Source organism: Jaculus jaculus, chromosome 2, assembly GCF_020740685.1.
Source record: "Jaculus jaculus isolate mJacJac1 chromosome 2, mJacJac1.mat.Y.cur, whole genome shotgun sequence".
In the NCBI taxonomy this organism is placed as follows: domain Eukaryota; kingdom Metazoa; phylum Chordata; class Mammalia; order Rodentia; family Dipodidae; genus Jaculus; species Jaculus jaculus.
In genome coordinates, this window is record NC_059103.1 from 2,604,628 (window position 1) to 2,622,102 (window position 17,475).

General features: G+C 50.2%; 1 protein-coding gene across 1 annotated transcript in view; it reads left to right on the forward strand.

Annotated features, from left to right (window-relative positions):
• The window catches only part of Sdk1 (sidekick cell adhesion molecule 1), a 1,082,085-nt gene that overhangs the window by 897,215 nt on the left and 167,395 nt on the right, over nt 1-17,475 (forward strand). Inside the window, exon 23 of the mRNA XM_045142963.1 lies at nt 17,012-17,121. Coding sequence (XP_044998898.1) covers nt 17,012-17,121 — 110 coding nt within the window. The remainder of the gene's footprint in view (nt 1-17,011; nt 17,122-17,475) is intronic.

Below are 17,475 nucleotides of genomic sequence, written 5' to 3' on the forward strand. Positions count from 1 at the left end.
AAGCTTCTTCTCGGCTGGCCCTAGACTTCAGCCTTCTTCTTCTCCCAGCATGAGACTCTGGGGGAATTTTAGTTCCTTGGGGATCATTGCTTCAGCCCACCCTCCCATAGTGGAAGGAGGGGGCGCAAGAGCCTCTCCTTAGACCACCTTCAGGTCCCGCCAGGATGGTGGCAAGAACATGCCAAGAGAGGTGAACTGGTACCTATGACGTACTTGAAGGGAGCCAATGAGCCACACAGACTGAACTTCAAGCATAGAAAAGGGGACTTGCCAAGCTGCATGCTCCGTTCCCAGCTCCGCCTGGCCCTGGTGGAGAGCCGTCCCTTCCTGCAGAGAGGTCCACCTGCCCCTGCCCACCTTGGCAGCACCGTGGCAGCCCTGCAGCCTGTGGCTGGCTCTTCTTTGGGAAGGCAGACAGTCCCTCCACCCCCAGGAAGGCTGAGGAACTCAGCGCACCACCATGTCATAGAAATGCTCCTATGTCTCTTGTCACGTGGTGGCTGTATTGATTCTCCCGGGAGGGTCCACTTGGTGAGAGCGGGACCCTGGACATGCAGGTCCTACTTGTAGCCCAGCACTGGGAATACAGCCAGCCACACACAAGCGGGTGCATGGAGGGTAATGTCCACTGAGCAGGCAGCTAGGTCAGGGGACAAATACAGAAGTAGCCCAGCTGACTGAAGGGAAAGTGCCACATTTTACTTAGTTATCTGCTTGCAAATGAGTATGGTGTGCAAGCGTGTGTGTATGCGTAATTTCATGTGTGCACATGCATATGGAGGCTGGAGGAGGATGTCAGATGCCTTCCCCAGTCACTGTCTACCTTTTTATTTTTTATGGCAGGGTCTCTGAAGTGAACTTGGAGTTCACTTATTTACCTAGACTCTTTTTTAAAATATTTTAATTTTAGTTATTTCTTTGACAGAGAAAGAGGGAGAGAGAATGGGTGCACCAGGGCCTCTAGCCCCTGCAAATGAACTCCAGACGTGTGCGCCCCCTTGTGCATCTGGCTAACATAGGTCCTGGGGAATCGAACCTGGGTCCTTTGGCTTTGTAGGCAAACGCTTTCCCTCCAGCCCTACACTGTCGCGTCCGCCTCGACCAGCAAGGAAGACACAACCACCAGTTCTTCTTACAGCAGTTTATTCAGGCAACTTCAAACTTCATCTCCCCCGAGCCTCGGGCGGGAATTCCTTATAAGCGCACTCACTCGCGTACTCACTCCGCCCAATCACTCCAGGCCACGCAACCCCTCCAGACGAGCATCAGAAACCAATGAGCGGCAGAGATGGCAAACTCCTCCAAATATGGACTTGTTTGTCCCAAGCACTGAACTTCTGTCAGGCGCCATCTTTAGGGCTTGGCCAGGGGTACTCTCCCCATAGGCCTTGGCCATGCGGGCCGAGGGGCTCCCCACACTAGACTAACTCCTGAATAAGCCCCTAGAGATCCACCTGCCTCTTCTTCCCCAGTTCTGGAATTGCAGGTGTGCACCACCCCACATCCAGCCCTTACGTGGGTGCTGGGGATCCAAACTCACATTCTCATACTTGCCAGACAAGCATTTTGCCCATTAAGCCATCCAGCCCTTGCCTCTTCTTTAACATGTGTCCTGTTTCCTTAACCTAGCCACCTGTTACCCAGGAGGTGGATCACCATCCTGCAGGGTGCACAGTTCATGGGCCACACACTCTTATCCACACTTCAAACTGCAGACTGGCATGTCTGATCACCAGCCAGGGCCACCTCCTACCCTTCCTTGTTTGGACCATGTCAGGTCTGTTGGAGCCCTTGGATAAGCATCTGTTAGCATTGCGACTGTAATAAACCTTGACCATTGTTGAATTTCTTTTTCATAACGGGGAGAAAAAGAGGGACATTATTTTTTGAATAGTCTGTCGCACATGCATAGGAAAGCTGTCAGAGGCTCTAATGGGCCCTTCAGTAATAATGCACTCATCTGGGTAAATTTGCAGACATTTTTATCTTTTGTTCTGACATAACGTCCCTCCCTGAGTAGTTGGTTCTGTGGTGGCAGGTGACAATGAAATACACACTCATATATTTCAAAATGTTTATTGTTTGCTTGATTGTCCATAATGACACCCTTATAAGGACTTCTCAGCACATTCCTTGACCAGGGAAGGAAAGCTCTGTGGATTGAATGATGTAGCCCTTTTGCTCATCAGTCTATCAGAACCTTTTAGATCCTATTAGGGAGCTTCTCAGAACTACCCTGAGACGAAAATACTGCAGCATTTAGTCAGGTGACAACTCAAGTAGGACCAAGGGACACATTTTACTACCGTGCCATTTCTGAGGGACGGGGTCAACTGGCACAGGAATCCCAGCTGTCAGACCAAAGTAAACGTTACAGGAGTCATTGCTTCCTGCTCCCTATGGACCGGGCTGTACTCTGATCCTGTCATTCCACTTCTTTTGGTGAATTTTTAAGGTTGTTGAAATGTTTTATTTTTCTAATCAATGGGATTTTTTGTTGTTTTTCTTTTGCATGTGTACGTATATGTGAGATGGGTGGGCATGTGTATATGCACGAGTACGTGTGCAGATGTGAATGTGTGTGCATGTGTATGTGTGTGTGTGTGTGTGTGTGTGTGTGTGTGTGCATGTGGAGGCCAGAAGTTGATGTTGTATCTTCCTCAGTCAGGCTCCCCCTCACTTAAGTTCACCGTTCAGCTAGTGCAGCCTACCCTGGAAATCACCAGCCTCCATGCTCTGAGTGCTGGGGTCACAGGCAGTCCGTCCCACCTACCTTGTATTTACTTGAGAGAGCTAGAGAGAAAGAGACACATAGATGGATAGACAGAGAGAGAATGGGCATGTCAGGGCCTCTAGCCAATGCAAACAAACTCCAGATGCAAGCATTACCATGTGCATCTGGCTTACATAGGTACTGGGAAATCAGACTTGGGTCTTTAGGTTTCACAGGCAAGTTCCTTAACTGCGAAACCATCTCCCTAGGCCCCGGTCCTTTGTTTTAAAATTTGTTTCTTCATCCATTCACCCAGCAGGCATTTACTAAGCACCTAGTGTGTGGTAAGTGTGACTGTGTGATTGTGTTGGGTGGATGCAAGGAAATCTAATGCTGTTGGTGAGGCTTGCAAGGGTCGTCACGATGACATGCTGCTGAGAGAATCTGAGGAAGAAAATGATGAGGGCCATAATGGGAGGACTCCCAGAGGAGGTGAATTTTAGGTCAGGCCTTGGGAAGGAATAGCATTTTAGCAGCCAGAGGGTATTCCAAGCACACAGGGGGCATGGGGAGGACAAGCCTGTGGGGAAGGAAGTAACAGGTACTTGTAGTTGTTGTTGGTGGTGTATTTATTCATTTGTGTGTGTGTGTGTGCGCGCGTGCACGCGCATGTGTGTGTGTGGTGTATGCACATGTATGTGTTCATGTGCTTGCCTTCCCTAGCCCAAGTAGTCTCTTACTGATCCCAGAACCTGCCATATTCTCACAAGCTTCAGTGACTCTTGGGTCTCTGCTCCTCGCTGGACTGAGGTTAGAGTTGTGCAGGGCCCCCCCCCCCCACTTATGTGGGTCCTGGGATCAAAGTAGCCTCTCGGGTCCCCATGCTCTCATAGGAATTGCTCGTCACCACCCAGCCATCTCTCCTGCCCTGTTTTTTTTTAATTGTTCATTTTTATTTTATTTATTTGAAAGTGACAGAGAGAGAGAGAGAGAAAGAATGGGCGCGCCAGGGCCTCCAGCCACTGCAAACGAACTCCAGACGCGTGCGCCCCCTTGTGCATCTGGCTAACATGGGTCCTGGGGAATCGAGCCTCGAACCGGGGTCCTTAGGCTTCACAGGCAAGCGCTTAACCGCTAAGTCATCTCTCCAGCCCTCCAGCCCTGTTTTTGTAGACGAAGTTGTTCTGGGTATCCCAGGCTAGCTCATTTGAGCTCATTTGGCATTAAGCACAGCCATCCTACTGCCCTAGCCCCCCACCCCATATATTGGGGTTACTGCCTTAGCCCCCCCGTATACTGGGGTTACAAGCATGCTCCAAACTCACTTGGCTTCTCATTCTGGAATGGCGAATGCAGATTAGTCAAATAACATTAAAAGGGGAGTTTGTTTCTCCCTCGCCCCGAGAAGCCTTCACTGTGCTTCCACAGGACGCGGTGAGGCCAAAGAAAAGGCTGGGCAGAGTCACAGTGGTGACTATCTGTGATCCGGGGACTTTGCAGTGGTCACAAAACATACATATTTCAGAGAAACTGTACTTCGGATTTTCTAAAAAATATATAATTTTTTATTTGGAATCAAAGAGACAGACAGAGGAACAGAATGGGCACACTAGGGCCTCTAGCCTCCGCAAATGAATTCCAGATGCATGCACCACTTTGTGCATCTGGCTTTACATGGGTACTGGAGGATCAAACCCAGGTCGTTAGGCATTGCAGGCAAGCCATCCCCTGCTGAACCGTCTCTCCAGCCGTGTACTTCAGATTTGGAGTTGTGACTGTTTGCCGGGTGATAACGTTGCACACCCCCCGCCCCCAACGATCCCAGGGGAAATGGCGAGCACTCCCCAGTGCACGCGGATGATGCGCTGCAGCGGTCTGTCATCCGGGAGACTTCACACCTTCTATGGGAGAGTATCCTGGGCAGGCCACTCACCTGGTCGCATGGTCTCCTGACCGTGCTTTGGTGTGACTCTGTCATCTTCCTCTCTGTCTGACAAGAAGGCTGAGGTGGTCAGACTCTCGGGACAGCGGGCGCATCAGGGTACAGGCTAATGTGTCTGGCTGTAGAATCCATGTGGCTTCCTTCATGCCTCCGTGTCACGTGTAGCAAAGATGGCCTCTCCATCATTTCGTGGACTTAGAGCTACTCTGTGCCTAGGAAGGCTTCCAGGACTCACTTGGTCCTTGAGAGGTATCAAACCTACTGAAATGGGTATTGACATAGGCCCAAATGCCCTACCTACCCACGGGAGCCATTCAGGGATGAGCAATATATAGATATATAGATACAGAGAGAGAAAGAGTAAATGATCACAAGCCATGATAGGACACAGAAGATGTGGGCTGTAGAAAGAGATCGGGTCTGTCTCCAAGTCTACACAGCTTGAGATTGGCTACCAGAGGCCCCTGATTCAAGCACCCTGGGCATTTGTGGTGTAAGGACAGTCCTGGAGTAATCAGCCTTTGTGGTAAGACTCCTCCCAGCTGAGGGGGGTGCTCTTAGGGAGAACTAGGCCCCTTGTGATGGGAGAGCTAGGAGTAGGAGGCCATTTTAGTGGAGACACTTTGGGGAGTAGTAACTAGATTATCCCAAATACCATGAGAGACAAAACAGGTCCTAAGAATGGAATGTCTTTGTCCCTCCCCACCAACATGTGTATGTTGAAGACTCCCTCTAAGGTTGGCCTTTGGGAGGATAATAGGGGAGAAAGTGTAGTACCTTCATGAGTGAGGACAGTGCCTTTGAAAGAAAAGCCTCAAGCGGCTGCAGAAATGGCTACTGGTTGAGGCACCTGCCTGCAAAGCCAAAGGACCCAGATTCGACTCCCCAGGACTCACATAAAGCCAGATGCACATAGTGGCGCAGGCATCTCGAGTTCAATTGCAGCAGCTAGAGGCTCTGGCACGTCCATTCTCTTTCTGTCTATCTGCCACACACACACACTCTCTCTCTCTTTCTCAAATAAATAAATAAAAATAAATAAATTTTGAAAATAAAATAAAAAGCCCTCAAGAACTCGTAGTGTGGCTCAGCGGTAAAGCACCTGCCTAGAATCCCCCAGTGGGGGGCTGGGGGCATGGTTCAGTGGTAGAGCACCTGCCTAGAATGCCCCAGTGAGGGGCTGGGGCATGCATGGCTCAATAGTAGAGCTGCTGCCTAGAATCCCCCAGTGAGGGCATGGGGTGTGGCTCAGTGGTAGATCTCCTGCCCAGAATCCCTCAGTGAGGGGCTGGGGCCATGGTTCAGTGGTAAAGCTCCTGCCTAGAATACCCCAGTGAGGGGCTGGGGGCGTGGCTCAGTGGTAGAGCTCCTGCCTAGAATCCTCCAGTGAGTGGTTAGGCTTTGGCTCAGTGGTAGAGCTCCTGCCTAGAATCCCCCAGTGAGGGGCTGGGGGCATGGCTCAGTGGTAGAGCTCCTGCCTAGAATCCCCCAGTGAGGGGCTGGGGTGTGGCTCAGTGGTAGAGCTCCTGCCTAGAATCCCCCAGTGAGGGGCTGGGGGCGTGGCTCAGTGGTAGAGCTCCTGCCTAGAATCCCCCAGTGAGGGGCTGGGGTGTGGCTCAGTGGTAGATCTCCTGCCCAGAATCCCTCAGTGAGGGGCTGTGGGCGTGGCTCAGTGGTAGAGCTCCTGCCTAGAATCTCCCAGTGAGGGGCTGGGGGCGTGGCTCAGTGGTAGAGCTCCTACCTAGAAACCCCCAGTGAGGGGCTGGGCTGTGGCTCAGCAGTGCAGTGCTTACCTTGAATGTGTGAGGACCTGGGTTCCAGCCACAGCACTGCATAACATAGTACCCCCAGCAAGCTTCCACCCTGTGTACACTGGGGGAGACTTAAGGGTGAATTTGCTGTCAGCAAATGAGAGGCGGACTCTCACTGGTACATCCCAGCCTCCAGTACTGGGAGAAGATGAATCTCTTTTTTGCCCAGTTTGGGATGGTGTTACCACTGCTGGAACCCAGTGAGACTAGGCCGAGGTTGCTGGCATGGGGCTCGGGTGGCCAGGGCCAGGACAACAAGCGTGGACCTTGGGAACCATGAAATAAACTCTCATCAGAGGACCCCTCTGAACTGTTTATGTGAGCAGGGACCCTAGGCTCACTCTTGCTTTACAGCTGCAAATATGGGGGGCTGGGGGGGGCAGGATACAGAACTACGCTGCAGGGACTTGAATCCTGGCCCCTGCTTTGTGTGATGGGAGTGCATCATCCCAACCTCAGTGCCGTGCCGTCAGAGATGCTGTCTCATGTGAGCCACTCATCATCACCACCACAGGGACATGGAGGACCAGGCCAACCCTTTCGTTTGTCTTCAGGCAGCAAGGACAGTGGTATTCTCTGTTCAGATCACTGAGCTAGACCCGTTGCATAGCTCCAGAAGAGGCGGGGCTTCTGACGCGCATAGGCCTCGGGCTTGCTTGTGGGGGGACACGCAAGGCCACGAGGAAGCGCTATCCCTGGAGGAGACAAAAGCAGATTCCACTTGCGGGTATTATCAGTGACTGCAAAGAAGGGACCCTGGGAAGTCAGAGAGGGACAGCAGGAGTGCCCAAGGACACCCATGAGCAGAGATGAGGGGAAGAACCAGGCAGGAAACCAAGTGGCCACTTCCTCTCCTGCTTCTGAAGACAGGAAGAAAATTTAGTAGAAAACAAGAAACAGGGCTGGGAAGATGACTCCATAGATAAAATCTTTACCACATAAGCATGAGCCTAAGTTTAGATATGCACGCACCCTACAAAGAAAGGAAGAAAGAGAGAGAGAGAAAGGAAGGGAAGAAGGGAGGGAGGAAGGAAGGAAGGAAGGAAGGAAGGGAAGAAGGGAGAGAGGGAAGAAGGAAGGAAGGAAGAAAGGAATAGCTAAAGAGCTGAGGAGGCGAGGTCTAGGCATATCCTATAATTCAGGGCTATCTCAAAGCAGGCAGCCTCCTTTGCCAGCCGAGATCAATCAAGGGCTAAGGAGAATCCCCTTAACAACTCATTACTTTGCAGGAGCTTCCGATGCGTTCTGAGGAACTGGCCTGCGGGCCTCGCAGACCTCCAGTCCCTTCCTGGTTGCGCTGGGCTTTTGCCAGAGCACGTGTACAGAAACCCCATCTGTCCCTCCTGCCTCCGCGCCCTCCAGCGCACCTCATCTGGGGAAGCTTCATTTGGCTCAGGCATGGGGACACCACTCAGAACCAGAGGGTCTGGGTGTCTGCAAAGTTGCTAGACAGGCAAGATTTCCTGCTGATGGGGGAGTTTTGGCTAGGCAGGGTGTGCACAGGGTTGGCAGGTTTCCATGGACAGAGTTCTGGAATGGCCTTCCCCTCTCCGCAGCTCTGAATGAAAGGAGAGCGGCTTCCTCGCCATCTTTCCTCCCCCTCCTCCTCCCTTCGCTCCCTCTGCATAACTGCCTCTCACAGCTAACTAAGTTAACTACTGAGCCCCTGGCCTCTGGGAAAGGGGCTTGAGCTGCCCCTAGACCCCCTAGTAGGGGCACCAGAGGTCCTGTCTAGGCCACTGACTACCCTGGACACCTCCCAGAAGCCCACCTGAAGAAAAGGACTTTTCTTGTGCCCACAACTCCAATTTCTTATAGGAAACCTGCTTGGAGGGTCAGGTCTGGGGAGATGGCTCAGTGGGTAAAGTACTTGCCAGGTAAGCATGAGGACCTGAGTTCAGATCCCCAGTACTCACACAACACGCCAGGCTGGGTAGAACACTGAATCTGGAGGATCCCTAAATCTTGCTGCCTAGCTAGTCTAGCTGAATCAGTGAGCTCCAGGTTCAGTGAAAGACCCTGTCTCAAGAATAAGGTGGCGGGCTGGTGAGATGGCTCAGTGGTTAAGGCACTTGCCTGTGAAGCCTAAGGACCCAGGTTCAATTAGTACTCACATAAGCCACATGCATGCATTCAGAGTTCATTTGCAGTGGTGGGAGGCCCTAGTGCACCTATTCTCTCCCCCCTCAAATAAATAAATAAAATACATATCTTTAAAAATGGGGGGACTGAAGAAGATTGCTTAGTGGTTAAGGTGTTTGCCTGCAAAACCAAAGGACCCTGGTTCGATTCCTCAGGACCCATATAAGCCAAATGCACAAGGTGGTGCATGAATCTGGAGTTCGTTTGCAGTAGCTGGAGGCCCTGGCACACACATTCCCCCTTTCTCTCTCTCTTTCTCTCTGTCTGTCTCTCTCTCATAAGTAAATAAATAAAATATTTTTTTAAAAAGGAATAAGGTTGAGGGAGATACCCAACGTCAACCTCTGGCCTCCACACACAAGCACACACATGTTCATGTGCACTAACACACACACATGAGCCAACACACACATACAAGCCAGTACACACACACACATAAGCATGCATACACACATGTTCACGCGCACTAGCACACACACATGAGCCACACACACATACACATACCAAAAACCAGTTTGGTAGAGGTGGCAGGTCCTGAGACACCCAGTGGTTAAATGAAGGCATATATCCAAAGGGGTCCTGACTCCTGGCCTGGTGGGACTAAATCTAGTCCAGATGTAGAGGCAGGTAAGCCATCGGTCCTCCTGAGGAAGCATGACCAGGCTGTGGCACGCCTGTCACCTCTGTGCAGGGAGCGTGTGCTCCTTAAATGTGGCGAAGGACCTTCCCCTGCCGAGCAGCACTTAGAACGTGCAGCATTTTGGCTCTTGTTGTGATGTACTGTTTATTAACTTAAAAAGAAGGAAGGGGGGAGGGGGAAGAAGCTTCTCTGAATCCCAGCTTCCCTGTGGGAGCTTCAGTTTCTTTCATCTTTAAAGAGCTCTGCCTCACTCTGTGTCCATGCCATTGTACATCAGCCAGGCGCTTACTCCTAGACCTGTCTGTCGTGAAGGTCTGCAAGGCTAACTAGCGAGCCAGAGGGGCCAGGCAAGGATGAAAGAATCCTAGTCCCTTCCGATAAAGATGTAAACTTTCTGTCATCGTGTCAGAGGCAAGGGGACTGAGGCACGGCCCCACACCATCACCCTCGGCAGCCTGAGGTGTTCCCCTAGCTAGACTTTTAAGGATCTCAACTCAGGCCAACCCAGGATTCGGGGCTTCGACATAGAAAAGAATTCCAGAACTGGCCGGCATAAAATAGAGGTGGAGATTTTATTAAAGATGTTTTAATGCAGGCTTGAGCATGGGGGTTAGGAGAACAAAACGTGCCCAAAAAGAAAGGCACACCTGAGGGAATATGTCTTCCTAAGTGGAGAGTAGAAGGTGAGACATACTCAAATATGGGCGTGGGCTCCTCAGAGGAGAGCTTCAGCCAGACGTGCCATTTTGGTGGCCCTCAGGTTATATCCCAAAAAGGTTGCTAAGAAGCCCTTTCCCCCCCTTTTCTCTCTTTTTTGATAAGTGAGATTTCGGGTGGCTCTGAAGAGGTCTCAGATGGAATTGTAATCTGATGAGGTAAAACCAGAAGCCACTAGGGTTGCACAAGATGTTGAAGACATGTCCTTTCCCTGCAAATGGGGTTTCTGCTGAAACTCTGAGGGTTGCAGCTTTTACAGCTGGGAAGGGAGGAAGGCCATGAGCAGTTGTTAGAATGCGTGCTTCTGTGCTGGTGAGGGGCTTCAGTGAGACTCCAGGGTGGGGGGTAGCCCTTTCCCTTCTCATGTCCACCTAATTTTCTCCATCTCCTCATCCTACCTCAGTAAGAATATATTGCTCCTCCCAAGCTCTATGAGTAAAACTGACATTTGGGATAATAATCTGGTCTTGGAGCTCCATACCAGTCTGTCTATTTTCTACACTGATTTTTAAAATCATTCGCATGGTCTTTTGTGTGTATTAAACAAAACCGGCTGAGCTGAGCAGCACGTTCAGCCGGGGGCCTACGGGGCATGACGGTGGCAGGAGCAGTGGGAAGTTTGCCTTACGCCTCCAGCAGCTTTGTTATTTTCTCAGCAAAGGGCCAGATAGTCAATCCTTTTCTGACCAGATGGTCTCTGTTACAGTTATGTATCTATCTCTCTGCTGTGTAGGCATGAAAGTGGCCATCTGCAACATACAAACCAATAAGTATGGCTTCCTTCCAATAAAACTTTATCAACAAAAAGCAGAAAAGGGGCCGGATTTGGCCTGTTTGCTGAGCGAGTGAGCAGAACCTTGTTTGATAGACGCTGCTGGCCATCAGCCTTTTGGAATACAGTGGCCTTTGCCTTCCTAGCCGTTGATTGGTCCCACTGCTGTGATGTTAGACACTGACTGGTGAAGTTTCTAAACTAAAAGTTAGGGTTTCCCTTCTAACTCTTCAATTGTTTCTGGCCTTCTTTCTTCTGCTCACTCAACATACCTTAACTTGTACTCTCCCCCTTGGGTTGAGTAAAATAAGCCTGTGGCATGCTGCGTGTTTGTATGACTAAATGATCTGCACTGTGTCAGAGGTAGGTGGACGATGGCCCGAGAGCTTGGGACACGCTCACTATGACCACCTGGGCAGGGGAGACAGGGGACAAGGACAGCTGTCCATGGAAGCTTCTCTGGGCCACCGCCCAGAAAAGGAGACAGGAGGAGCAGACACGTTTTAGATTGACTAGAGAGGGGTGCAAGGGGACAGGTGTTTTGAAACCATGCGATGCCTTCAAGTAATGGCATACAGGGATGTGGGAGAGGAGCATGTCATGGATCCCACCCCAGCTGTTCTCCATGGTCCCAATCTGATTGGTCTAGAGCCTCAAATATAAATCATTCCATAGGACAGAAGCCCTACCATGGAGCAGATGTCATCTCCCTAGGGGGCAGTTTAGAGGCGAGCTATGGGACAGCGGTCATGGGAGCAGGTGTTTGTTGTAAGACTCCAATGCAGGGGGAGGATGGGTAGAAAATCCATGGTCCTGTTGGTCTTTGCCCCAGTAGCCCCTTCCTCCTCAGATCTTCACTGATAAGGTGGCCAATTCCAGGTGTCCAGAAACCAACAGAGCCCAGCTGCTCCCTGGTGGCTCAGCTCTGTTTCCCAACACCAGTCAATCTCATCCTCTCCTCTGAGTAGAAACTCAAGTCTTCTACTTCTCTGGGCCATGTGGTGGGGACAGCCCTGACCAACACAGCCCCTGTAGCAACCAACATGGCCAGGAGCCATCTGATAACATAGTAACTGGACAAGCCAGGCCTTGGGGCTGTTCACGGGGTGTTACAGTCAGATTTGCATTGCTGGCAGAAAACACCTGACCAAAAGCAGCTTGTGGGGAAAAAAAGGTTTATTTTGGCTTACAGACTTGAGGGGAAGATCCATGATAGCATAGGAAAATGATGGCATGAGCAGAGGGTGGACATCACCTCGTTGCCAACATCAGGTGGACAACAGCAACAGGAGAGTGTGCCAAACACTGGCAAGAGGAAGCTGATTATAATACCCATAAGCCTGCCCCCAACAATACACTGCCTACAAGAGGGTTTGGTTCCCAAATTGTCATCAGCTGGGGACCTAGCATTCAGAACATCTAATTTGATGGGGGACATCTGAATCAAACCACCACATTCCATGCCTGGCCCCCATAAACTGATAACCATCCATGATGTAAAATGCAATGCACTCAGTCCAACTTTAAAAGTCCTCATAGTTTTTGATCAGTCACAGTAATATTCAAACATTCCCATAGTCCAAGGTCTTTTAACTGAGCCATAATACCCCCCCCAAAAAAAAAAACATAATGGCACAGAATAAACATTAACACTGCAAAAGATGGCATTTGGCATAGCAAAGAAATATTCAACCACTACAGGTTTTAAAACAACCAAGGCAAACATCAAACTATGTAGCTCCAAGTCTATCAACTTTAGCCACTAACAAGTCTTGAAGTCTGATAATTCTAACCAACAAAAAGTCTCTGGAGTTCCAGTTCCTTCCCTCCAGCTAGGCTACTCACAGACCTGGAAAATTTCATCTGGGGCTGGCAGCTTTCCTTAGCAGCCATCTCGTGGTCCTGGCATCTCCCCTGGGTCTCCACTGCAACCTAAGGTCCATCCTCATGGCTCCATCAGGTCTCCATGCAGGCATCCAGCAAACCTGCTTCACACTGCCAATGGCCATTTCCAAAACACAAGACTGTGTTGCAAACTCAATGACCCTCTCTTTCCTACATTTCTTGCACTCCACAATACTAAGTAGGGTGCCAATTTGTTAATCCAGGAGGAATAAAGCAGACTTTGAAGAACAGGACACTCCTTCAGCATGCAGCCCCTTCAAAAGAGTCCACATTCTTCCTGTCATTCCAATACAGGTCAGCTGGCCCAATCTCAATGGTTATAGTCTCTCAATTACAGCTGATCAGGCAGCAGTTTCACCCAAAGTTTTCATTTTTTCTGTGTCATATTCCTGTGTTCATACCAGTCCATTTCTATACAATGCAAGCATGCACAGGTTCTCTGGACACAGGCTTAACCGCAAACCTCTCACACAAACTGCTTCTAGCCCAGCCCAGGCAAAGCTCTTTCTCACCCTCATAAGCCAAACCTCACAGTCCATAGTTCTTTCTTTTTTTTTTTTAATTTATTTATTTGAGAGCGACAGACATAGAGAGAAAGACAGATAGAGGGAGAGAGAGAGAATGAGCGCGCCAGGGCTTCCAGCCTCTGCAAACGAACTCCAGACGCGTGTGCCCCCTTGTGCATCTGGCTAACGTGGGACCTGGGGAACCGAGCCTCGAACCGGGGTCCTTAGGCTTCACAGGCAAACGCTTAACCGCTAAGCCATCTCTCCAGCCCATCACAGTCCATAGTTCTTAATACATTCAGGTCTTCCAGCTCTAACCAGAATAGTCCATCAAGCTGTACTTACAGCACTGCAAGGTGTCTCTTAGACCAAGATTTCAAATCTTTCCACATCCTCCTGAAAAGCAGCTCCTAAAGGCCAATGCCACACAGTCAGGTGTCCAGCAGCAGTGACCCCACTCAAGGTACCAACTTACTGTCACATTCAGACTCATACTGCTGGCAGAAAACACCTGACTAGGAACAGCTTGTGGGGGAAAATGGTTTATTTTGGCTTACAGACTCTAGAGGAAGCTCCATGATGGCAGGGGAAAATAATGGCAAGAGCATAGGGTGAACATCACCTCCTTACCAACATCAGATGGACAATAGCAACAGGAGAGTGTGCCAAAACACTGACAAGAGGAAGCTGGTTATAGTACCCATAAGCCAACAATACACTGCCTCCAAAAGGGTTTATTTCCCAAACTGCCATCATCTGGAGACCTAGCATCCAGGCCATCTAAGCTTATGGAGGACACCTGAATCACACCATACAGAGTGAGAGAAACTCCCAGCCCTATCTGGATGTGCCTGAGCGAGGGTAACAACATTGAACATGCTGGACACGGAAGCAGAGGAAGGTCTGGAACAATCAGAGAGAACATACTGAGAACAAGCCTTCAATCAGGAATGGGTCATAAGGGTGGGACTGGAGGGCAAGAGACAAGCAAGAGGAATTGCTGCACAAAGGTGAATGAGTGTCCAACTTTAATACCTCGGGGACATGAAGAATAACTTCAATTCGCCATGTGTCTGCTGCCCCCTCAGTCAGGCACCAAGGCTTTAAGAAATGTGAAGAACAGGGGTCGCCCCTTGCTGCAGAGAGTGGGTGGTGAAATGGAGGCTAGACTTCCATATCCACCAAGGTGCATGTGGCTAGGCCAGGGGGACTGTCCTTTCCTGCAGCCTCACAGATGAGCATCTCCCCCAAATTTCAACTGCCAGCCTTCCTTCGGCTGCCTATTATCCATTCTGACTTATGGCTTTTTCTCCACCAAGTGTTTTTGGTCAGGATTTCATGTTTTACGATAATATTCCTTTTTCAATTAAGATGAAATTTGCATACCATTAAAGTAACCATTTTAAACAGTTTGGGGGCTGGAGAGATGGCTTAGTGGTTAAGTGCTTGCTTGTGAAGCCTGAGGACCCCAGTTTGAGTCTCGATTCCCCAGGACCCACGTTAGCCAGATGCAAAAGAGGGCGCATGCATCTGGAGTTCGTTTGAAGTGGCTGGAGGCCCTGGGGCGCCCATTCTCTCTCTCTGTCTGCCTCTTTCTCTCTCGGTCTGTTGCTCTCAAATAAATAAATAAAACTAAACAACAACAAAAGAAAGAGTTCGGTTCCCAAGTTAGTAGATTCCATGATGTAATGCATCCTCCTTACCAAGTCCCAAAATATTTTCATCATCCCACAAAGAAATCTCATACGCGAAAGCTGTTCCTCCTGATCACCCTGAACCTGACCTCCATGAAATGGTCCTTTGTGGGTAACTTCATAAAGGGGAGTCATGCCATCTGGGCCTTGGAGACTGGCTTCTTTCCCCATCAGAATGTTTCTGAGACCCATCCACATGTTATCAGGCACCTGTATACCGTGCCTCTTTATGGCTAAATAATGTTCCATGCACCTCACTTCCACACTCAGACAGGAGTGCAGCAGAGCAGGGGGCAGGGGGGCATGTGTGAACGGGGTCATGCTGGCGTGTGCAGGTGCACACAGATGGTTATAAGTGGATGAGTAGACACAGTGTGTGCAGGTGCATACAGATGTGGACATGTGTGGACAAGAATGGACAAGTGTGTACAGGAAGATAGGTACCTGTGCAGGTGCATGAAGGTGTATACAATTAGAAATAGTGTGTACAGAGATATATACAGTGCATACAAGTGTGCACAGGTAATATGGTGCATACAGGCATGTGCACGCGTAATACATGCATACAGAAGTGTATGTGATTACAGATGAGTGTGCATACAAATGTGTGCAGGAGTGCGCAAGTGCATTTGTGTGGGGAGGGTGCATATAAACATGTACAAGTGCATGCAGGTATGCTCAGATAGGTACTGCCATATGCAGGTGTGTGCAAGTATTGCAGTGTGTATAGGCACATACGCATGTACAGGGATGAACCAGTGCACACGTGTGCCCAGGTGTGTGGAGGTGTGGGCTAGAGTCAATTTTCAGCTCTGCCGGGTATAGAAATGGAGAAGCTGGATCCCATGACAACCACATCTTTACTTCCCTGAGGAAACGCCGACTATTTTCCTGCTTTTAATGTAGACAACTTGGAGCTCTCCCTGGACTCCTTTTTCCTCGGGAAGCACTCGTGTTCAGCATCTCTTTCATGTCCTTTGCATCCATTTGTGCAGCTCACCAAGGTCGCCACGAAATCTCAGGCCGCCATCCCTGATTTGGCCACCTGCCAACTTGCTTTCCTCTGAGAACTTAATGGGCATGGCACCTGTTCTGTCACTTAAGTTGCTTATGAGGAGTTAAATGCAAGGGCCCTGGCTGATCTCAGCTCAACCAGCTCACAGCCTGTTCTCTGGTTTTGCCCCCTGGTCCCCAAGACCGCGCATCCTCAGAAGGCTCCCAGAGTTCCCGCAGCAGAGCTGCGGAAATCACAATGACAACTCTTAGGACCCTCTAGCCGGCGTCCCCGTGCCCTCTGCCAGACATAGCCCCATGTGGCATCAGAAAAGTGAATGTAGGCGTGCAGAGGGAACGAGAAGCTGCCTCAGCAGTGGGTGTCAGTGGCAGACAGAGAGATGGGTGTAGCTAGGGTCAAGTTATGTCATCAAGGAGTTCCAGCCAGTGGGATGTGGTGTTCACCAAGGAGGATAAAACCTTTGTTTAAACTGCAGGACTCAGGGGACCCCTAGGGGAGTGTCGGGTGGGGAGTGTACATCCCAGGGGAGCTTCTTCAGGAAACATGGCAAACACCAGTGTCACAGTGCCTGAATTCTGTCCTGAGGCACTTTATAGTCTAGAAGGAACAAAGGCCTCTGCCTGCCTGGACAGAAGTTTCATCCCTGTCCAAATAAGGACTCCCTTATGTCAGGGGCCAGGAGTGGAGTTGCTGTGGTAAATGTCTGATGAATAAAGGGTCAGTTGGTCCTCGGTGGTAAGATGTGGATAGAGCTCTGGACACTAGTGAGAACGCCTGTTTCCAGGGCTGTGTACACCCACTACAGCACCCTAACTAAGTCCCTAGACCTTTCATTCAGCTCTCAGCTATCAATCATGGGTGGGCGTCTCCACCACTCATAGTCTCTGAGCCTCAGGAGCTTGAGGGATGGCCCTCCTGAGACCTAGTGCTTAACCAAACTTTGAATGAAAACCAACCCTGAGTCCTGTGGGGCAGCGGGGAGGAGCCTGTAACTCCAAGACACAAGATGGGTGTGGGTAGGACCCAGCCTGCCCCGGGTGTGGAAGACATGCTTGCTCTGCTTGGCCCATCACATCCAGGCAGATGCATGCTGGGTACTGGGCAGCCTGGGTCCCTTCAGCACGTCCAGCCCATCTCAAGATTCCTTTCCACAGGTTGGTGCCATTGGTGATGAGGAGGAGTGGGTCAGCCTCTATGAGGAGGAAAATGAGCCCGACGCCCAGACACTGGAGATCCCAAACCTTATACCCTACACCCACTACAGGTGAGAACTACAGGTGGCAAGGTGCCACGGTGGCATACATCACCAACACCAATACCCTGTCAGCCTACGTGAATTAGAATTCTCTAAGTAGCAATAACAGTATGTCATTACCTGAAGGAGCGGCCAAGATGCACAGCGGAGGGCTAGGGGAAAATACCTCAGTGGGTGGAGTTCTTGCGTTTCAGGCATGAGGACCTGAATTTGATCCCCAGTTCCCATGTAAAAGGTTGGAAGTGGTGGTGTGGGTCTATAATTCCCACACTGGGAAGGCAGAAACAGAAGGATCCTTAGGCCTCACTGGCTATCCAGTCTAGCCAAATTAGACCAATGACAGAACCTATCTCCAGAAAAAGG